This window comes from Papaver somniferum, chromosome 6, assembly GCF_003573695.1.
Source record: "Papaver somniferum cultivar HN1 chromosome 6, ASM357369v1, whole genome shotgun sequence".
In the NCBI taxonomy this organism is placed as follows: Eukaryota; Viridiplantae; Streptophyta; class Magnoliopsida; order Ranunculales; family Papaveraceae; genus Papaver; species Papaver somniferum.
Window position 1 is genome coordinate 118607233 of NC_039363.1, and position 23978 is coordinate 118631210.

The 23978-nt window shown below is 35.1% G+C and overlaps 1 protein-coding gene across 14 annotated transcripts; it reads left to right on the plus strand.

The window, feature by feature from the left end:
* The first annotated feature begins 525 nt into the window (after window positions 1-525).
* Window positions 526-11841, plus strand: LOC113289035 (solute carrier family 40 member 2-like). 14 transcript variants are annotated; one of them, XR_003330826.1, is made up of 11 exons: window positions 526-715; window positions 918-1008; window positions 1162-1303; window positions 1584-1726; window positions 1811-1913; window positions 2013-2141; window positions 2256-2372; window positions 2486-2635; window positions 2884-2985; window positions 3099-3394; window positions 11604-11841. XR_003330826.1 is itself a non-coding variant. In XM_026538196.1 (5 exons), the coding sequence occupies exons 3-5, from the start codon at window positions 1178-1180 to the stop codon at window positions 1895-1897; spliced, it is 351 nt and encodes a 116-aa protein (XP_026393981.1). In that variant the 5' UTR covers window positions 526-715; window positions 918-1008; window positions 1162-1177; the 3' UTR covers window positions 1898-1915. The 14 variants fall into 14 exon arrangements, 1 of the variants encoding a protein (XP_026393981.1); XR_003330821.1 differs by having other exon boundaries at window positions 2807-2985; window positions 11604-11836; XR_003330824.1 differs by having other exon boundaries at window positions 2884-2978; window positions 11604-11836.
* Window positions 11842-23978: the final 12137 nt, after the last annotated feature.

The following is a 23978-nucleotide window of genomic DNA, read 5'->3' on the forward strand; positions in this document are numbered from 1 at the left end:
TCAGTTCGCGAATCAAGTAAGTTTCTCAAACTTCTCGTTCACTTCTTTACCAGAAATGTTTTTATAGGAAGAGAACTAATCGTGGTGAGAGTTCGGGTACTCAAAATCGTGGAGAAGAATTCCTTGACCTGAGCTTAAGAATTTGGTTCTTTAATCGTAAGGCTCGTGATTACTATGTGAAATATAGTACTAAGAAACCTATCATGGAAAGGATTTCACTACACCGAATTCAAGGATTAGTAACTAGAAGTCGCAACAGCTTATCCACTGTTGCGAATTTTCTGTTGTGAAATTCAGTTGCGAAAATTTTGCAACAGTGGGATTCAGTTACAAAATTCGCAACTGTTTGAACTTGTTACAATTCGCAACTAAATAGAGTTGTACGCGTGCGGCTCGTGTATGTGGCTTCCTACACTTTCAAGCTGACTCGGTTTCAGCCCATTCAGATATTCAGAGTCAGCTTAAAAACTGACTCACTCAATAAGATTATCGAGAACACCTTGTTCTCTTCTCAACCTCTCCTTTCTCTTCTCTCTTCGTCTCTCATTTTCTCCACCAGAATTTTTTTTCTCTCATCTGATAAGATCTGATAAGAAATCAGAACTTTGTAAACCTAAAAAACTTCTGCTCCTCTCTCGTTCTCATCTCTACGAGAAAAAAGTTCCCTCATCTGATTAAGAAATCAGAACTTTGTAAACCTAGAAAACCCTTTTCGGTAATAAGCCCTAATTTCTTTCCTAATTTCTTAAACCCTAGAAAATTACTCTGATTATCTACACATTTGAGCTTCAAGAAATTGTGTTTAATTTTTTCCTAATTTCTTACCTGTAAATCTGATATCTGATTTCAATATTGGGTTTTTGGATTTGTAATTGTGTTTAATTTTTTATTTCTAACTGTCAATTGTGCTGAGGTAGAGACGTGATTGCTCAAGCTCAATCTGGTATTGGAAAAAAGTTCTTTGATTGCTCTTACTGTTTTTAAAATCGTTGATACTTCTAATCGAGAGTAAGTTCTGAAAAACTCAAACCCTTTGTTTTTAGTTTGATTTTGTAATCTTTGATTTCTTCTAATCGTTGTATTATAATGTTACGGAGGAGTACCCAGAGGAGGAAGTGATTGAGAAAATCATATCTAATAATAGTAGAGAGCATTTTGCAGGAACCAATTCAAGAGCATGGAAAATGAGAAGTCCTTGAAACTGTTGTGGAGATTAAAGATAGGCATGAGGCTGCTAAAGAGATTGAAAGGAGTCTACTGGGGCTTTACCAGGCCAAGGTTTTTCAGAGAAGCAACAAAAAATGTATGTGTATGGGTTTGGTATTACTTCTCATCCTTATCCTTGTGACTGTTATCCCCATTGTCACCAATTTCAAACGCTCTTAGGAATCTACTTGTACTACTGTATAAATGAAAAGAAAAGAAGATCTGTAGTGTTTATGTATATTTATTTTCCAGTAATTCAGTTTTTGGTTTCTTACTTAGTTGGAGTTGTGCTCAAGCTCCTTATTTTATAAGAATCAGAAGTGTTCTTTTGAATATTTTTTCTGAGGGATTGTATAAACATAAAATTGTGATTGCAGTGCAGTTTTATGTTACTTTGCGCTGTGCTGCTTCTGTATGGATCCAAGACAACAATATCTCAGTGTGGATGCTAATGGATGGAGGTGCCACATCAGAACTTGGGTTATGGATGTTTGATTTGTCTGTCACTCAACAAGTGCAGGTAGTTTAGCTTATTCTAATGAAGTTTCCATGCTTCAGTGCCCATCTTTTTTAAAGTCTTTTTACACTGTAAATATTATGACAGGATCAAGTTCATGATTCAGATCGTCGCTTCGTTGGAGGAGTACAGAACTCACTGCAGTACTATTCAATTTATTGTCGTACTTTGTGAGTATACAAAACCGAAGGTATTAACTGGAGTTGAATGAGATACTGAGATAATTGTTATTGGTAGTTGAAACTATAATGTTTGAGCTTATGGGTTGTCATGGTTGTTTGCATCTCAGGTTAAAAAGTAGAGCGAGTGGTCAGTTTTGTGTGTATGATGCAGTTGGAAGGAGCTTGATTGAGTCCTAAATCAGGTGATACTGAGATTAGCAGAAGGAGAAGCTTGCTGGTAATGGAAGATAAACTGTGTATGTTGATGTTGCAGTTGAGATTTGTTGATGTGTAGAGTGTATGGATGAAATATCACATCAAAATCTTGCTCAAGATGTGAGCTTAACACTGTCTTAGTTGTTGTTGTTCAGGGTGTGACACTTGGTAATCATGGTGTTGAAACATAGAATGCTATTGAACTTGGACAGGATAATGCTATTGTTAAAAGAGGTCGAGGTCGTCCACCAACCCCAACTACAGCTGATAAGGTATACCCCTGCTTGCCTAAATTACTAGTATCCTATCAGTGCACAATTAGACAACTTACCAGTCAAATCAAAGTCATGTTGCGCTTAACACTGTCCTAACTACTGTTGTTCAGGGTATGACACTTGGTAATAATGGTGTTAAACTTGAGATGGAGAATGCTATTGAACTTGAACAGGACAATGCTATTGCTGAAAGAAGTCGAGGTCGTCCACCAAAAAATAATTCAGGAAGAACATGGAGGCCCCCGACTAACGCTGATAAGGTACACCCCTACTTATCTAAACTACTATTATACTATCAGTGAGTATTAACTGTGCTTAGAAAGAATATACTGGAAAATCATCTACACAATTAGACAACTTATCAGTAAAGAGGAAAGTCCCTTGAGGTTTGTTGAAATTGTATTTTGAAGTCCTAATTTTTGACTATGTAGGTTTTACTCAGAGTATTGTAAAATTTTAGAGAAGTCCGATTATCTAACGGGAGATACTGTTCGTGACAAATGGTTAGGGAAGCTTCTTCAAGGTATTGAATATGTTTGTGATTCCAAGGACTATGGGAAATATGAACATAAAGAAAAATGTGGCTCTTTATCACTTGAGAAGGTAGGCAGTAAGTACTCTCATGATCTTGATATTGGGTACTATGATTCTAATGCTTCTCTTACTGACTATACCTTTGTTCAGTTCAATCTATTGATCTATATTTTTCATAAAATTTTACAGGAAACTTCCCTCTGGCCGGATGTTGCTGTTACAACCATAATTGCTCTTGAGAAGGCCTCTCACGATGCTTTCAGTGGCGATTCTGAAAAATATATAAAGATTGTGCGCTAGTCGCTTTCAGTGGCGATTCTGAAAAATATATAAAGATTGTGCGCTAGTCGCTTTCAGTGTTGTTAATTTAAGTGATGTTGTTAATCTGTGGTTTGGTACTTTACCAGGCATCAAAAGAAAAAAAAAGGGAAACAGGAATTGGATTCTTCAACCTCTCAAACAAAGAGAAACACTTCAACCGAAGGGTAAGTTATTGTGACCTCATCTTATGTGGATTGGAGGCAACTAATTCTAGCGCCCTCTAAGCTAGCAACCGACTAATCTATGAGATTAACTAAATAAAGAGGCACTAAGAATCTAAAACATGTACTTAAGCATTCAATTAAGAAATGCGATACAAATCTTAACCCAAAACTAACCCGCTCTAAATTATATATACACAAGAAGTCCTCTCAAATAATACATATACAATAGTCATTTGGTTTACATATACAGTATGTAATATAATAAACATAATAGAAGTTAACCAACTAACGAAAACAACCCTTCAACTTTCGCTGCACAACTCTGATCTGTCTCTGAAACTGAAAGTGGGAATGGGTGAGCACATCATCCCTAAAACGGGTGCCCAATGGAAGTAACATTTAACTTTCAAACAATAATGTTTTCCAAGACATTAAAAAGTGACCAAGTCACTGAAATAAACACACTTTAATATGCACAAGCTCTTTCTTCAAATAATGTATACTATTCGTGCTAACCACACTCATTAGCTATTGACATCACCAAAACCATGATGACCCGTAGTAAGCATAAAAGTTGAATTCATGTAGGTATAAATGTGAAAGAGCGTATCCTCTCAGAAATAAACAAACATATATATGGACTAACTCCTTCTTCAAACAATGTATAATATTTGTGCTAACCACACTCATTAGCTATTGATATCACCAAAACCATGGTGACCCACTCATTAGCTATTCATGTATAAATGTGAATGAGCATATCATGTATACCACACGTGGAAATTCTCATTTCCCGTAACAATTCATATTGACAACAAATCATTACAGGTCCTTTCCAAACCATGGAAAGATTAACAGAATCAACAGAACTATCACAATGCAATTTAGACAAAGCATGGAATGCAAAAACCGACAATGCATGAGTTTAATAAACAAAGACTTTTGTAAAAGAAATAACGATGGTTACAAAAGAGTCACATGTATTCCCACCTCTTTTGATGACAAGCCACGCCTACCTCGAGATCCACGATCCACCGGTTCGTCCTTTGAATCGATCATTGTTAATACCTAACTGCAATTGTAGCTTTAAGACTTCACTAGAGAGGTTTAACCCAACACATTCATCTAACCTTCATTCCTGTAACTCAACCACATAACATTCCATTCAACTTGTTCATCCATAATACAGTGGCTTCATTACAACACTGCTCTTCCCTGCCACTGAGTGTTCCATTCAGTAAGAACAACTCTGCACTCACTCTTACAATCCATACCCTGTTCATCTCAACACATTCATCTACATCCTATTCTCATTAACATATAAACTTGTATCTCCATTACAACACTACCACTACAATCAGTCATATTACTATCTCCATCTCATATTCACTAACTACAATACTCACAACAATTTATCTGCGGTTCAACCAACATATTCATTGCATTATTGCCTGCACAATCTGCAACTTCATCATCTCATAAGATAACACCAATTGCATCTCCATCTCAGCAATTATCACCATCATTAACAACTCCCTGTAATTCAAATCCCCCAACACCAAGTCTGTACTATCTACAAGCAACCTGACATTCCTTTACACTGCCATCTTAAACCCCCAACATCACCAATCTGCAACTGCGACTCTAGAACACTCAATTACAATAACTTCATAATCACAATCTTCACAGCTGAAACGACAAACATCCAACCTTCTTTCAAACACAACCATCGGAACTCCGCTATAACAGCATCATTTTCAACTACTCTTCCAACTTACCACATATCTACACCACCAGACTTCTCTACACTATAAAGCCAGTATCTACAATTCAACTGAATCACTATCAGTTCCATTAACTTCAACAACAGTTCACTCCTTCCTGTATTTTCTCAGCTCAAGAATGAGTTATAACCTTTCCTGTTATCTACCAACAATTATCTCATACACATCTTAGGAATCTTCTTGATTTGTAATTTCAGTCCATGAACCCTAGGTCTTCATTTAAAATCATAACCGAGATTGATTCCTCCTTCCTCTTCCGATCACATGCAAAAACATCAATTGTGAAAACCCCAAATAATCCTCAAACCCTCACTTCTGCTCCAACCATTAATTCAAGTCCTCAAATCGACCAAACCCATCCAATAATTCTTCTTAATCATCACTTAAATCGAACTCCAATGAATCCACAGAAACCCTAGCTCTTTGATTCTTCAATTCGTCTCCAGAACAACTTCTTATCATTAATACAGTATCAACCCATTCGATCTTCATCCATTATGAACTCGATATTATCATCATCAGTTATATACAAATCTAATTTCAATCCAGAAACCCTAACTTACTTGATCCATCCTCAAAAACATCTACACATCTTCAATTGAATCACAACCCAGTTATTCTTCTTCCTCCAGTAACTCAATTAACTTATCAATTTCATATGAATTAACAATTCGATCTATAAACCCTAATTCTTCGATTTCTTATTCCATATCAACATCACAAGAAGTATTTCTCTCCTCTTGGTTCATTTCTAAGCCAATTACACCTCAAACTACTCCCTTGATCGTGCTTCATCTCTTGTCCTCTCGATCTCATGCTCTGTGAATCGCAACAGCTGCAGAATAGGGTAAGAGAAGAAACAGAAGAAGAAAGAAGAAACGAGGAGATAAGAAGAATGAAGAAAGGAGGAGAAGAAAAGAGAGTAAGTTAATCTTCAAGGTTCGACTGGGGATAAGGACGACCCAATTTGCTGAGACACCCACTTGCTTCGACACGTGCAACCACAAGGATAATATCCAAAATTATTATTTTACCCTATGAAAACAACTTGATAAATCTTCTTCACCCAGTGTCCGAATGACGCGTGCGAGCAGTCCATTTCGAATATCTTTTCGAGATATATCCAATGATACTAATTTTGTATCTAGATCTCTGTTAGATTAATTCCTAACAATTGACGTTCGAGTTATACTAATCGAGTAATTAGCGGCTAATCGTATCTTGATTGGTCTGATAGCGTTGACGAGCTTGAGGGTCCTTACATTCTCCCTACCTTGTATCATTTTCGTCCTCGAAAATCGAACCATCCTTCTGGTCTTCAAAAACTCCCCACCTTAGAATAATCCAATCTCTTGTCTAAGCGTAAACAACATAAAACAGAGCATAAACCTATATGACAGTCTACAACTAAAATTTGTGGCTCTAGGTTCAACAAACCAATTTCTATTTTATGAGATCTGTCTCGAATTACAAGGGAGTTTCTACGAATCTTTCTAAGTGAATTTATAATTACTGGTTTCCTAAAGAATCATACTAACTTCTATGATCGGTCATCTCTGAATGCAGTTGCCCTGTCAAGGTTGGCCAAGCCCAACAATGCTTTCCTACGAACAGAGCAAACACAACCTTCCCTATTCCCAGTGCTGGATTAACGAAATATTGATTAGTCTCTAAACTTTTATCATAACTGGTGTAAGTCTGATAATAAATTTACTTCGTAAATATATATAAGTAGTTCACATCATTTTAAGCAATTTAATCATCAAAATTTATTTACCGTTATTATTATTATTTATTTTATCATTATAAGTAATCCAAATTCGATTCACGTCAATTGATAATAACTGATATTTTAATTTTAGTGTGATACCATATATAAATTTTCCAAATATGATCTACTATAAATTTCTTATTAGCCTAATTATTCGAATAGTATTATCAACTGTGATATTATTCTCATTATTCTTAAGTCGCTAGTCCAGTTGGTACACTAAGTCTTAATCTTCTAAATATAATTAGACATTCATGTAAAAGTTGATATAACAGATTTTATTCATTTAGATTGAATCCATATACTATATCTTGTTAAATTTTGGCGTTGGTAATTTAATATAATCTAAATTTTAGTCTGCATAAAATTATAATATATCCTAATAGTCTTTAGATTTTTCTGTTAGTGTAAAGTATCCTATTAATATATGAATTTATTTTATTTTAAGTATAATCTTACACTAAACATCCGAATACTATTATTACTACTTCATATCTATTTGTTTCATTTTAAATATTTACAGGATCATTTGTTAGACTAAAGATAATTCGGTACAAGATTATTAACAAGTTGGGTCTTTTTGTTTTATGCATTACATCCTCACCTTCTTACGTCTAACGCCTAATAAGTATTATATTAACTATCTAGTTTAAACGCAAAACATTTATTTCTAATTTGTCATTAGTTTAATTTACAAAATTTAATCGTAGATAAACATTATTAATTTTCCATAGTTTATAATTTATTATTTTCATCGTTATATATTTTTATTGCAATTATAGTTAAGCTAAGTTCAATATGACACTAATTGATAAATGCTAATAATTACTTTATTAAAATTAGTATTACTTTTATGATCATCTATAATTACTATTATAATATTTTTATTACTAATATTAGTGGTCAAACTATTATTCTAACTACTCTTACAAAAATCATCGAATCCCAAAAATATTGTTAACATTTATGTGATTATAATTTTTTACTCTTCATTTAAGTCAACGCGTTCAGTAAGTTTCTATGTGATTTGCAAGATCTATCAACAATACTAATCTCACTATTTTTATAGTATTAGATTGTCTACGTGTTCATACTTTTTAGATTAATTATTCTCAAATCCCTATTAGCTAAATTTATTGGTGTACCCTACAATTTTTACTTCATTACACATACATACAACCAAACAAGCAAATCAATCAATCAAATAAATCTTTTAATTATTGGTAGATTTTAGTTATTAAGATTTATCTCACAACCCAACCCAGTTCTAAACTAATCTATCTCACTAACTGGCACTGGCTATTAATTAATGTTTCCCATATAAGATCTAATAGTGAGCTCTGATACCAATCTTATAGCGCCCCCTAAGCTAGCAGCTGACTAATCCAAGAGATTAACTAAATAAAGAGGCACTAAGAATCTAAAACATGTACTTAAACATTCAATTAAGGAATGCGATACAAATCTTAACCCAAAACTAACCCATTCTGAAACATATATATACAAGAAGTCCTCTCAAATAATACATATACAATAGTCATTTGGTTTACAGATACAATATGTAATATAATAAACATAATAGAAGTTAACCAACTAACGAAAACAACCCTTGAAGCTTTCGCTGCGCAAATCTGATCTGTCTCTGAAACTGAAAGTGGGAATGGGTGAGCACATCATCCCTAAAAGGGGTGACCAATGGAAATAACATTTAACTTTCAAACAATAATGTTTTCCCAGACATTAAAAAGTGACCAAGTCACTGAAATAAACACACTTGAATATGGACAAGCTCTTTCTTCAAACAATGTATATTATTCGTGCTAACCGCACTCATTAGCTATTGATATCACCAAAACCATGATGACTCGTAGTAAGCATAAAAGCTGAATTCATGTAGGTATAAATGTGAAAGAGCGTATCCTCACAGAAATAAACAAACATGTATATGGACTAACTCCTTCAAACATTTGTGCTAACCACACTCATTAGCTATTGATATCACCAAAACCATGGTGACCCACTCTAAGCATAAAAGCTGAATTCATGTAGATATAAATTTGAAGGAGCATATCTTATATACCACACCTGGAAATTCTCATTTCCCATAACAATTCATATTGACAACAAAGCCTTTACAGTTCCTTTCCAAACCTTGGAAAGATTAACAGAATCAACAGAACTATCACAATGCAATTTAGACAAAGCATGGAATGCACAAACTGACAATGCATGAGTTTAATAAACAAAGACTTTTGTAAAAGAAATAACAATGGTTACAAAAGATTCAAATGTATTCCCACATATTTTGATGATAAGCCACGCCTACCTCGAGGTCCACGATCCACCGGTTCTTCCTTTGAATCGATCGTTGTTAATAACTAACTGCAATTACAGCTTTAAGCCTTCACTAAAGAGGTTTAACCCAACACATTCATCTAACCTTCATTCCTATAACTCAACCACATAACATTCCATTCAACTTGTTCATCCATAATCCAGTGGCTTCATTACAACACTGCTCTTCCCTGCCACTCACTGTTCCATTCACTAAGAACAACTCTGCACTCACTCTTACAATCCATACCCTGTTCATCTCAACACATTCATCTACATCTTATTCTCATTAATATATCAACTTGTATCTCCATTACAACACTACCACTACAATCAGTCATATTACCATCTCCATCTCATATTCACTAACTACAATACTCACAACAATTTATCTGCGGTTCAACCAACATATTCATTGCATTACTGCATGCACAATATTCAACTTCATCATCTCATAAGATAACACCAATTGCATCTCCATCTCAGCAATTATCACCATCATTAACAACTCCCTGTAATTCAAATCCCCCAACACCAAGTCTGTACTATCTACAAGCAACCTGACATTCCTTTACACTGCCATCTTAAACCCCCAACATCACCAATCTGCAACTGCGACTCTAGAACACTCAATTACAATAACTTCATAATCACAATCTTCACAGCTGCAACGACAAACATCCAACCTTCTTTCAAACACAGCCATTGGAACTCCGCTATAACAGCATCATTATCAACTACTCTTCCAACTTACCACATATCTACACCACCAGACTTCTCTACACTATAAAGCCAGTATCTACAATTCAACTGAATCACTATCAGTTCCATTAACTTCAACAACAGTTCACTCCTTCCTGTATTTTCTCAGCTCAAGAATGAGTTATAACCTTTCCTGTTATCTACCAACAATTATCTCATACACATCTTAGGAATCTTCTTGATTTGTAATTTCAGTCCATGAACCCTAGGTCTTCATTTAAAATCATAACCGAGATTGATTCCTCCTTCCTCTTCCGATCACATGCAAAAACATCAATTGTGAAAACCCCAAATAATCCTCAAACCCTCACTTCTGCTCCAACCATTAATTCAAGTCCTCAAATCGACCAAACCCATCCAATAATTCTTCTTAGTCATCACTTGAATCGAACTCCAATGAATTCACAGAAACCCTAGCTCTTTGATTCTTCAATTCATCTCCAGAGCAACTTCTTATCATTAATACATCATCAACCAATTCGATCTTCATCCATTATGAACTCGAAATCATCATCATCAGTTCTATACAAATCTAATTTCAATCCAGAAACCCTAACTTACTTGATTCATCCTCAAAAACATCTATACATCTTCAATTGAATCACAACCCAGTTGTTCTTCTTCCTCCAACAACTCAATTAACTTATCAATTTCATACGAATTAAGAATTCGATCTATAAACCCTAATTCTTCGATTTCTCATTTCATATCAACATCACAGGAAGTATTTCTCTCCTCTTGGTTCATTTCTAAGCCAGTTACACCTCAAACTACTCCCTTGATCGTGTTTTATCTCTTGTCCTCTCGATCTGACGCTCTGTGAATCGCAACAGCTGCAGAATAGGGTAAGAGAAGAAACTAAAGAAGAAACGAGGAGATAAGAAGAATGAAGAAAGGAGGAAAATAAAAGAGAGTAAGTTAATCTTCAAGGTTCGGCTGGGGATAAGGACGACCCAATTTACTGAGACACCCACTCGCTTCGACACGTGCAACCACAAGGATAATATCCAAAATTACTATTTTACCCTCTGAAAACAACTTGATAAATCTTCTTCACCCATTGTCCGAATGACGCGTGCGAGCAGTACATTTCGAATATCTTTTCGAGATATATCCAATGATACTAATTTCGTATCTAGATCGTTGTTAGATTAATTCCTAATAACTAACATTCGAGTTATATTAATTGAGTAATTAACGGCTAATCGTATCTTGACTGGTCTGATAGCTGTTGACGAGCTTGAGGGTCCTTACACTAATGCTTAGAGCTTCCTGTTCCTTTGTTTTATGTGGTAGGAGGAAAAGTGTTTCAGTGAAATTTTTTGACCTAGGTGGTAAGTCTAGGAGCAGTAATAACATATACAAGGACAGTAGCAGTAAGGGAAGCAAGTCCGGCGATGAGATATCTACCAAAGCCAAGTAAAATGCATATGACATCAGTATTTGTGCTGGAAAAAAGTTTTTTAATTTTGTTCTCATTATGATTAATTATTTGTTGTGCTTCTGGCTAGTAGTATATTAAGTAGTAACTTGCACTTTGAAATTATTTTGTTGACAGGGATGAGTATTATGCATGAGGACTGCATCAGATATCTAAGGCTGAGCTTTCTAAATAGCAACTGCAAACTAGTAAGAGCTTTTACTTAGATAGTAAAACCTTTGTTTCCTTGTGTTCACATGAAAGTATGCTTGATTAGTAGCTGGCTGGCTCTCTTGGTCAATACATCTGTAAGTCCTTCTGCCAGTCCAGGTTCACCAATAATTCCATGTTTTAATTCGTTTTGAAACTGAATTGTTTTATTTAGTTATATTTTTTGGCAATTTCTCAATAAGAATGTATACTTTCATATTTATATAGTGTTATGTAATTGTTTTCACCTTTGGAAGAGATTGTAGTTTGTTGAACTCTGTAAAATGAAGTTTTAATAATGTTCATTCAATTTCAAAAAAAATAAAAATTGTTAGATTAATTTGAGTTTCAAATGTACAGGGTCACTTGATTTCCAAATGAACAGGGTATCTTGATTTTGTTATAGGGAGCTCTAATTGTAGCATGGTTTTGACCGGTCGAAACCACTATTGTTTTGATGTTGCAAAAAAATTCGCAACTGCATCACTTGTTGCGACCTCTTAATTTCGCAACTGTTCCCTACTGTTGCTACCTCCTAATTTCGCAACTGCTTATGAGCCGTTGCGAAAATTTGCAACATCGACTTTCATAACAGATTGAAACTGTTGCAACCCTGCTTTGCTAATCACTAAAAATAGTGTAGTGTTTACAATCCCTATGCTCTCAAGGTAGATGGTCTATCTAGGTTCTTTGAAAATCATGAATGGGGTATTGTTCATCGTCCCATGGGAACTGCATACATGGAGCTAACTGCTTAATTTTGTGCAAACCTTCATGAGCCCGATACTGTTAACTGCTCCTACAAAACTATTGTCGAGGGAAAAACTTTTATTGTAAACCAACAAATAATTGTTGAATTGATGTGTTTGCCTCTTACTGGTGATTTTCTCTACCTCCTCCTGAGCATTTGAGACCTTCTACTGAGGCGCTCTCAGAACTTCTCATGAGTAAGAATGCTCCTCGGCACGAAGGGAAAATTGATGTTCATGATGCTGATTTATTCCTCAATGTTGCTGGAAAACTTCTGGTAGCTAACCTGATGCCCAGCACAATTGACAGACAACTGTGGACCAGACCTCTTGCATAACCGGTGTATTATGTTGTGGAAGGGAGAAATATTGACTTTTGTGGACTTATTGTTCGTCAGATGATAAGTGTCGGACAAATTTCAAAGAATACTCCGCGTTTTCCTTGTCTTACCTAAAGGATTTGCAATCAATTTGGCATTGTTGTTGTTGGAACCAATCTTGGAGGACCAAAAGTATTTTCCATGAATAGCGTCAGAAAGATAGCCAGAACTCCTGCAGCACCCAGCTCTGAACTTATTCGTCTTCAGCAAGAAAATGAAGTCTTGAAGGAGAAGCTGGACTATGCTCAGACAGCTCACCCTGAACTGACTGAAAAATTCTATGAAATTGAAAGGGATTATTATGAGCTGAGTGATTAATCTTTGTATTTGCAATATCTTTATTTGCTGAACTCCTTGTGTTGATCTACCTTTGAAACCTTTAATAGTTGTAACGGCTCCTATGTTTAGCCTTGAATGACTTTCTTTCAAATTAAACTGCTACATATGTTAGATCCATAAGGAGTACAAATACTTGTTCAAAAGTTATCTCTATTATGTCAGTATGAAAGTATTGATAGAAGATAGAATGAACTTTGACATTACAAAAGTTAAAGCATGTTATGTCATTGTTTTGATGGAAGAAAGGATAAAACTTTTGTTTACAAGAATTAAATCTATTGTATGTCATTTTGCAAATAGTGATGGAAAATAGAATGAATCCTTGTCTATTCCGTAGTATTGGTCGATCTCCAATCCACATTTTTGTGCACATACTTTGTTGCTCCATAAGTTTTCTTATGTTTGAGAATGACCAATTAAATTGATCATTCTCTTGTGGTCAGTTTAGTTGTTACTCCGCAAGTTTTCTTATGACGAGCATAACCAATTGAATTGATCGCTTTCTTGTGGTTAATTTGGTTGTGTAATTCCAATTGAATTAATCATGGGTTTTCTTGTGGTTAGTTTAGTTGTGCACCTCGACTTCATGAATTCTTTTATGGATAATTCAATTGAATACTTTGGACTCAAATTCATGTTTTCATGTGATTTGGTTATTTCCAATAAATCCTTCTTTCTTTGTGAAAGTAAGGTCGCCTTTGTTGTTCTTTCGGGAATGAAATTTTATGGGGGAGAGTTCTTTTTGAACTTGTGCTTAATTGCTAAATATTTGTAGGGAGTGCGGTTGTGGAATATTATAGGGGTTATCTTGTATCTTTATAAACTCCTTGATGAATGCATTTAGCTTCGGCTTTATGATGGCATCTAAATAAGTTGATATGGTATTCTCTTTTGGTCATGAAGTATCTCTATGAAAATTTCATGAGGATCCCACTAGTTTTCGTACCTTTTCCAATTTATAATGACAAAAAGGGAGAGAATTAATGTGTAGTGTGATACTACAAATACATATGGTTTATGGATCATTATGTAAGGGGGAGTGGTTTTCATGTCAAGATGAAGTGTTGACTAAGGGGGAGGGATACATATCACCATAGCATTGTTGTCAAAGTTGTGATACAATTGAACTTTGATGTTGTGATGCTGTGTAATAATACTATGACACTGTATAACAATGATTGAGAACATTTGTTTTCTCATTGTTATCACTACGGATCTTCAACAACTATGATGTTGAACTTACAACCTTTAGGATCATGGAGTACTTGGAAGTGACGAAGATTTCGAGTCGCGTTGAAGATGCCAAGGAGATCAAGCATTTGGATGAGAATCTACAATTTTTTATTTTATAATCCATATGTATTGATAGTTTTGTCACTAAATTGACAAAAGGGGAGATTGATAGAGCACTGCTTGGTCGAACTCGCATGCATTGCTATCTCAAGCATGCTTGTCAATGTTAGTGATCAAAACTATAAGTCTTAATTTCTATCCTATTTACAGATGTCTCGGACTATGACATTTTGTGTAGTTGAGCTTAGACTTCACGACATTTATCACTTGAAGACGAAGAACTACTAAGGAGAGATTGTGGAACTTCATCGACAAAAGGTATGTGGAGACTTAAACTCATCTATCACTTGGAAAGTCTATTTATATTGTATCTTCTATAAGTCGTGTTACAATATAGTTTTCCCTATACACATTTGAGATTTCGAGCTGAGTATATCTCGCTTACATATTTCTCGAAATATGTGTTGGTAAGCTTTCGCTTCGACCAAGTTCATCTTATATCATAAGAAAACTGCCGAGTAACATCTTACATGGTTTGTGTGATACAATCATTTTGTGTAAGACTTGGAATGTTTCGATAATGATTATTTCAATATCTTGAAAATTGCTTTGATGCTAATAGTGTGTGAAAACGGCTACTGTCATTATAGAAGAATGTTTCAATGATTGAAATAAAGAGTTTAGAATCTTGTAACCATATTTGGATATAAGCATAATGTGTTCGCACATTAGTGTATAAGTCCAAAACCGGGAACCTAAAGTATGCACACTTGTGTGTATACAAAAAAGGTTATAGGAGACTAGGTAAGTATGCGTACCCGTACGCATACTGGCGGACGTTCACGTCCGTGAAATTCTGCTGAGTTTGAAAGCCAAAACCAAACTCATCCGGTTACCTAAAGTATGCGTACCTGTACGCATACTGGCGGAAAGTTCACGTCCGTGAATTTCTGCTGAGTTTGAAAACTAAAACAAACTCAAATCCGGTTGCTTAAGTATGCATACCCGTACGCATACCCGTACGCATACTTAAGTGGTTACTTTCTAAAATCGATTGTACATGAACCTAAAACATTTATCAATAAGGAATTCAATCTTTGCAAACCGTGGATATAATGTTCATGTACTGATTCGAGTGAATCAAACCGATTTTGCCTCAATTATGTTCTTGTATAAATCCATGAGAATATAGCAATTGAACAACTCTTTAACTAGTTTCTTTTGAGTCATTCGAACTAGTTATGGTTAAGATGAATAAGGTTGATATGAGAGTAATCATATGGCTAACCTCAGTTAATTATTTGTGAACCAACATAGTGTACACGTTTGGGTACGGTTACATAAACCTAAATGAGGGTACATTTTATTTGTGTGTAAAAAGCTAAGTTCGATCTAACGTTTGAAAGATATTAGCTTGGTTGAATCAGGTTTTTCATCTAACGGTGCATATTGAATGCTTTGTTACCAAGGTAACTTGGATTGCAAACCCTGATTTGAAAACTATATCAAGGAGAACTCTAGAAACTGGGAAACCTAATCCCCACACCTCCTGTGGGCTATTAGTTTCATAACTAGAGTCGATTCTCCTTTAACTTTAGGTTTCTTCTCGAGATCCTATAGGTTAACGACTTGAAGACTTCATTGGGATTGTGAATCTAGACCCAACTATTCTTTTTGTAGTTGTGTGATCTGATCTTGCTGTATCTATCGTTATTGAGTGCAATTACAAAATTGGCTTGAGATTTATATCTCCGATAGGCAAGATAGAAAAGTAATCACAAACACCTTCGTCTCATCGTTTGTGATTCCACAATAACTTTTTTCGCTAGTCGATTAAGTTTATTGTGAGGTGATTGATAATACTAGGTTGTTCTTCGGGAATATAAGTCCGGTTTATCAATTGGTTCCTGTTCACCTTGATTTATCAAAAGAAGGAACAAAAACTCTTGGGTATTTCTATGGGAGACAAATTTATTCAATCCTATATACTTTTCTGTGTGAGACAAATTTGTTTATCAAGTCTTCGACTTTGGGTCTTAGCAACTCTTAGTTGTGGGTGAGATCAGCTAAGGAAATCAAGTGCGTAGTATCCTGCTGGGATCCGAGACGTAAGGAGCGCAACTGTACCTTGAATCGGTGTGAGATTGATTTGGGTTCAACTACAATCCAGTCCGAAGTTAATTGGTAGTAGGCTAGTGTCTGTAGCGGCTTAATACAGTGTGGTGTTTAATTTGGACTAGGTCCCGGGATTTTTCTGCATTTACGGTTTCCTCGTTAACAAAATTCTGGTGTCTGTATTATTTCTTTTCTGCATTATATTTTGTTATATAATTGAAATATTACAGGTTGTGCATTAACATTAACCAATTAGAATATCCAACCTTTGGTTGTTGATTTACATTGATTGACACTTGAACATTATTCTTTGGTACCGTTCAAGTAATTGCTCTTATATTCAATCGGGATCGCAGATTTCTATTTGCTGATTGCAGATTGAATTAAGAGTTAGAGATATTAAACTCTTTAAGATACTTTAATTTAGATTGAGTCTATCTGTCTAGTTGACTCTATAGAAAGTGTATTGGAGTAAATTCTCTTAGATTTCCAAACAAATTGTTGGGTGTGGTTGTTAGACCCCCGCATTTTCAATTGATGAGTCGAGTAGAACCTCAATTTAACTTTCAGTTTGATGCACTAAATATTAGAGGTCATAGTCCTGAACAAAAAGTTACTTCGGCTCTAAGGATTCTAGGTTATAGCAAACCAGCGGATTCGAATGATGAGTATCTTCGTATGAGAAAAACAACTTCATTCACTTATCAATCATTTTTCGGCGAAGTAATAATTAATCATTTTAGTCCAGCGTATTTACGAAAACCAACCGAGGAAGATGTTAGACAAATATTAAGAGAGAATCAAGATAGAAGATTGGTAGTCTTGATTGCATGCATTGGGTATGGCAGGGATTCCCTATTTATCCGGCCGGTCATATAAGGGTCATTACCTAAAACGAACCGTTATCCTTGAAGCTTTTGCTTCTTATGATTGTTGGATATGGCACGCTTTTTGGGTCTTCCAGATTCACAAAATGATATCAATGTTTTGCACAAGTTGCCCCTGTTTGAAGATCTAAAGTATGGAGTTTGTCCCGAAGTCCGTTTCACAATCAATACATTCATGGGTATAATCTTGCGGATGGTACTACCAAAAATGGTCAACCTTGTCCAATGTTGCCGTCATCCCCCTCTCGGCGCATTGGGTAGTTCATACAGGCATTTTAACGAAAGCCAAATGGCGTTGAGAAAGGATGTGGAACAGGATTTTGGAATTTTGAAGAGGAAGTTCGCTATCATTTCTGGGCCATGTCGTCTTTTAAATCCTCGTGTAATGCACAAGATTATACTCGCTTGCATAATTCTACATAACATGGTAATTCAGGAAACCCGTCGTGATAAGGAGTGGACTAAGTGTGAAGATGAATATCGTAGGCCCGAGGTTCAACCACAGAGAGGCGTGTCTGCAAGAAACTATGGGAAAATAATTAATTACATTCAGAACTAGAATTTGTATGACAGATTAATAGAGACCTGAGAGTGAATCGTTAAGCAGAGTATGAAAGATTCGTTGGGCGTAATTATTAATTTTTATTTTATCTATCAGTTTGAACATTTAATTAGTTTGTTTATTCAATACTAAGTTAATGATTTGAACATATTATTAAGTAGAATGCAACCATATTTGAAATTAAGCAACTTTTCATTTCGAATTAATATTAATATCAAGTAGAATGCAAGAATATTTCAAATTAAAATTCAACATTTCAAATAAAAACTAAAATTAATACATCAATTATCTAAAGGTACTACTACAAAGAACTCATCATCATCATCATCGTCACCAGCTTGATTATTATCAAATCCAGCTTGTTGTTCAATCTAAGCTTGTACCCTGTCAAATTGGATTTTCCACACATGTTTTTGGTAGGGGTTCGTAATTGGAGTGCCCGCTTGAAGAATGTTATGCTTGACATAATCATTGGAAAAAAAATTCTTGAGAAAGACGACTTCTTTTCGTCTCCTTGTATTGAAACTTTTTTCAACCGCTATTTGCTTCTCGACGGTCTTCTGATGTTCCATAAACTCCGCCATGTTAAAACCATAGAATCTTCTCCCCTCTTGAGGTAATTTTCTAGCAAGTATTTCTTTGTTTCTTCTTAGAAGTTTTTTTATTAGCATCATCATTATTGAGAACTAAGTTGACAATTGGGTTTCTTGGGTATCTGGTAAAGAATTTGATGGACATGATGAAAATTATGAAGCATTTGGTATTGAGGGAGAAGAAATGTATGGTGACCTTTCATGTACTTGTTGATTAGATGCTAACACGTACGGATTATATTTGTTCAACACCTTAGAAATATGATAATAACTTTCGAATGCAAATTTTTTGCCATTTTTACGCTGCCATTCTGTATGAACCCGTCTTTCAACATCACCATCCACAAGACCACTCTCCCGGCCTATCTTGGATTGCATTATCGCAGCAACATAAGAGGAAACATCCTTATTGATTACAACGAAGCGTTGCGCTAACCCAGTTGCATCACGATCACTGGTGTTCATGGTTTGTTCTTGATATCTCGGAAATATGTTATCCCACGTGGTACCATGATGTTGTGAACCATCGATACAATATTGGGTAAAATAAACATAATCACGACAACTACATTCATATTCTGTGATGTTGAATTTTTCACCCCGAACTTTGCTTTTTACCTTTACCTTGCCTTGACTTTAATATTGTGAATCCATATTACAAGAAATTAAGAAATTTGGAGAATGTGTGACTAGTTAATCTTGTATTAGATCAGAAGAATATTGAGAGATATTTTTTTTAAAGATATTTAGAAATGCTGGTGTGAGTTGAAATGAATTTGAACTTGAGTATTTATAGAGGGGGAAATTGTAGTTGTTGGATTAAGAACAACCGAGTGATGATCTATGGCGCTATAATGACCAACAAGCGATATTAAGACCATATAGCGATGGGCATTTTGACGCTTGCTGGAAACTCCATCGTGTATGCCTAAGTGGTATATTTGACAATTTGGCAAATATGTTTGCCACTTTGACATACCCATAGTGGGTGCAAAAGTGGAAAATTCTAGTGTTTGACATGTGCATAGGAATAGTCCTAACAGTTGGAAAAAATCAGGTAGGAGGTCTAGACCAAAATACAAAAATACATTATACCCCTAATGAGTCAAAGTATGAGCAACACCATTACAAATTCTAGGCTGAAAATAGAAAATACAAGCCACCAGGTTAGAACTAAAAAGGTAAACATCTTTAAAGAGAGCATCCATTGGTTTCCCTCGAAGTTTCCTGCTGAAAATTGGTCAACCAAATTATTTCCATCACTTTCCACTATAACATGAGTGAGTTTTAACTCCATTGCCTTCTTCACAACATCCCAAATTCCTTTACTTTCAGCTTCTTCTAGAGAGTAGACTTCACATGTAATGGAAACACAAAAGGAGGATGTATTTGTTGAGTTTCTCAATATATAGCCTACACCATCATCCAAAGAGATAGAATCAAAGGATCCATGAGTGTTACATTTAATCCATACATGGGGAGGAGGCATCAATTTTATAGCACTACTGAAACTCGGGAGGGGTCTGGGAGCAATGTTGGGAACTTTAAAAATTATCATAGCTATGTCCCTAGAAATAACAACTTCAAGGTTTTTCTTCTTCGCATTATATACAAGGTTGTTCCTATTATTCCAAATGACCACATAATAGAAGCAAATAAACGCTTAGACTCCTCGGGAAATGCGGAAATGGTATCAGCCAGTCGATGACAAAGCTAGTCAAGTAAAGAAGAGTTGGAGAAATTACTGGTAAGCAAACATAGAGGAGAGGAAGGCTAAGAAACACTAGAAAAGGTGCAAAGAACCAAGCCATGCATAATGGATTCATTAGAAGACAAACATCTGGGACAAATCACATAATCGATAGGCATTCTAATCCGAAACACAATTCTATCAAGTAAAGCATTTTTATCCACTTTCCAAAGATTTTACCTAAATACCACCTACGTTTTCCCTAAATACCACCCATACTAAAAAATTCAATAGTTTTAAACCTATTCTAAAGTGAGTAATAAATACCCATCTTCTTCTTCTTCTATAACTAGAAGCGTAGCCACCACCTTTTCAGCCACCGTTAATTAACAACATATAACATCAAGATAACATCAAGATGTTAATCTTATTAAGATTTAACTTTTAGTTTGAATCTCAATTTTAGTCGTGATTTTTAGATATAAAATTAGATCACTATTTTATTTTCTGTTTCCATTGGTTAGGTTTTGAATCTTTACTAGAGACAAATTAATTTTCAATTAATCTTAATCACGATTTCAGCTTCTAAATCTCTTATATAAATTACACAAAATCAGTCCGAAGTAATAAAGGATTGGGACTTTTCTAATATGATCATCATAATTGAACTGTGGTGGTGATAGTGGCTGCTTAAGTGGTAGTGATAATGGGTATCACGGTATTAATTAGGTTAGTAAGTTGAGAAGATGGTGAGTTTTCATTATCTACTCTAGATTAGGTCTACACTAATTGTGTTTTTAGACTATGGGTGGAACTTAGGTAAAGTGTGGGTCGTATTTAGATAAAACCCTTTCCAAATAAAGACGTGAATACAGTAGGGGACTTTAATTTCCCAAATTCAATTCCAGAGATTGGTGCTTTGGGAAGGTCTTGGAACTTAAGGACCCAAGTAAGCAGATTTAGAGCTAAATTTTTCATCCTTTCAAAGCTCTCAATTCCTCCTATCAGGAGTGTACAAATAGCTTAAGAGAATGGTGAAAATCTTCTCAAAAGAAGCATTATAAAATTAGGTATTTAATCTAGACAAGTTCCAGGATATGGTATATTGATTAATGAAGTAAGAGATTTTCATACTAGGATTCTAGGGGACCAACGGTTGTGCTTAGCAGATCCAAAATTTGGGATCCACTTGTCACACTGAGGATCAATAAGATGATTATCCCTCACAATCCATGAGATAATGGGTTTAATGAGTTCTTTAATCGTGTGGAGGCACCTCCAGGTCCAGGAGCAAACAGAAGGACACTTTGCATTAAGGAAATCAGAATTAGGAAAATATCTAGCCTTAAAATTAGCACTTAATAGAGAAGCATGACTTTTTACAAGCTTTCAAGCATTCCTTACCAGCATTGTAAGGTTAGTTAGCTCAGAATGCCTGAAATCCAAACCTCCCTCACTCTTAGGGGAACAAATAATCCAATACAAACATGTGAAACTTCTTTTATTTGGGACCCAAAGTTTCACCCCCATCAAAACTTACATAAGTGGGAATCCATCTTTCTGCAGAGGGATTTAGGGATAAAGAAAGTAGTCATTTGGTAAATGGGGATGGTCTGACTAACATGTCTAACTAGGGAAGTACATGCTGCTTGAAACTAGGGTTAATGGTAACAAGAGGATATTATAGCATCAATAAATTGCAAAATTCTCATATAAGTTTGAATCTTGGACTTTTAAAAGTTGATGGGAGTACCCCGGGTATCTTACTTCAAAATAAAGAGTATGAATGTTCATGATAGAGGGAAGTCAAATGGTGAGAAGGGTGGGTGTACCTTTACTAAAAAGAATACCTGAGTTATCAAAATTAAACTCTTGACCAGAGTTAAAGAATACTTATGAAGATAATCCTTTATGTTCTAGAAACCCTGAACAGTTGAAGCGGGGGCATTTTTGTAATCTTGGTACCTTTTACAACATCTAAGTTAGTCAACTTTTTAACGCAAGATGACAAAGCTTCAGAGTACACAATATAAAGATAGGGAGATAGAATATCTAATTGAGAAAGAAAGACAAAGGGAAGATAATAAGGTTCACTGGAGGAGGTCAAGGAATGCCACAAGAAGTGATAGTGAAAGGGATAATGAAGAGGCAACATAGCAGGAAGAGGAAGGAAGTAGAAGTGATCTGACAACTGATTCTCAAGAAGAGACAGGAGAGAGAGAGAAAAGGAAAGTTTGTGTTGATGCGGCCATGTATAGATGTAACCTAGAAGATAAATTCATTTCTCGAGTCTTTGCAAGTACCATACAAGAGCTATTAAATGTGGAATTCAGGTGGGAGAAATAAAGGGACTAGGAATCATGTTGCAGTTGATAATAAGGAGAGATGATCGGACATTAAAGAAGATGATGGTAAGAAATCTGATCAAGGGGGTTTTAATATTGCTACTTCTTGGAGCAGTGATAATGGTGGATATTTCTTCTATGAAGAGGATATTGAGAGCAACTATGATAATTATCAGTGGTGATCATCAGGGAAGCATTGTGAAAATCTTAGAGGAAAACTTTTAGGTTTGAAACCCTTTGAAATTTTTAGGAAGTCTTCGTGAAAATTAGCTGAGATTTTTTTGATACTTGTAATTGTTCTCACTATTAAAATAGAGATAGTCTGATCTTTTTTGTCTTCTATTTTCTTGAAGGTACATATTTTTGTTTTTGGGATTTGATTTAATTAGATTATCAATTTTCTGTTGATGAAGAACACGCTCGGTAATTTTAGTGAAGTTGTAAGCATTTCTGATTTTAATGTAAATCAGAAATGTATTAATGATGTTAGATTTGGAAATGATTTTCTGTTGATGAAGAATAAAATCGGTGATTTTAGCTCTATTAATGATGTTAGATTCAGAAATGTATGAACCAGTTTTTTTCCCCTTTTGGTCTAGGTAAAACTGATAGTAATGGCTAAGAATATTTTTAATAGTTCTGTAATTCATGTTTTTTTTAATGATTTGGTTGATAAATAAATTAACAATTCATAAATAAAAATGGTTATTCTGGTTATGAAAATGATGATTAAATCTTGTTGACCATGAACTGAATGATGTTCATAGCCAGCAAAACGAAGATTAAAAGTATGATTTTTTTTATATGGATTGTGAGCTAAAATATATCTCGTAAATTTATATGAAAAGAGAGGTTAAACTAAAAGATAAAATTATTTACAAGAAAAACAGCCAGCAACTAACAACGAATAATTGTCTCCCAATGAAATACAATTTGATTTCTTATACAAATTACGACGCAACTATGTGTTTGAAGGTGAAAACGGTTTCTTCTGGTTTTGGTAAATTCGTGTGTGTGGATGAGAAACGAGTCTAGACCATAAACAATGCACTGCACGCGAGTACTTTTGATTCGAGAGATCAATCTTTACAATCCTGGTCTAAACCAAGAAATGGCCGTTCCAGGCTTGCTTCGGTCACAAAGTGAAGGAGAAGGGTTGGTCTTAGGGAGGGAAGCGAAGAAAGTGTTGAGACCAGAATCGTTGATTCTGAAGGTGTGGTTGTTTACGACTTGTATAAGAAAGTGGAACTGGCTAGCAGAATGGAAAGATATCAGGTGATTTCTGGATACTGTGTTGTTCTCTGACCAAAACTTGTGTTTTGGTGGAATTAGGTAAAACCTATTTATACA

Bases quoted from the DNA above. Each gene is read 5' to 3' on its own strand.
- LOC113289035 (XM_026538196.1), top strand. From the start codon at position 1,178: ATGGAAAATGAGAAGTCCTTGAAACTGTTGTGGAGATTAAAGATAGGC. The intron at 1,304-1,588 runs GTATGTGTATGG...ATTGCAGTGCAG, and splicing joins TCAGAGAAGCAACAAAAAAT to TTTTATGTTACTTTGCGCTG. The intron at 1,727-1,810 runs GTAGTTTAGCTT...ATATTATGACAG, and splicing joins CTGTCACTCAACAAGTGCAG to GATCAAGTTCATGATTCAGA.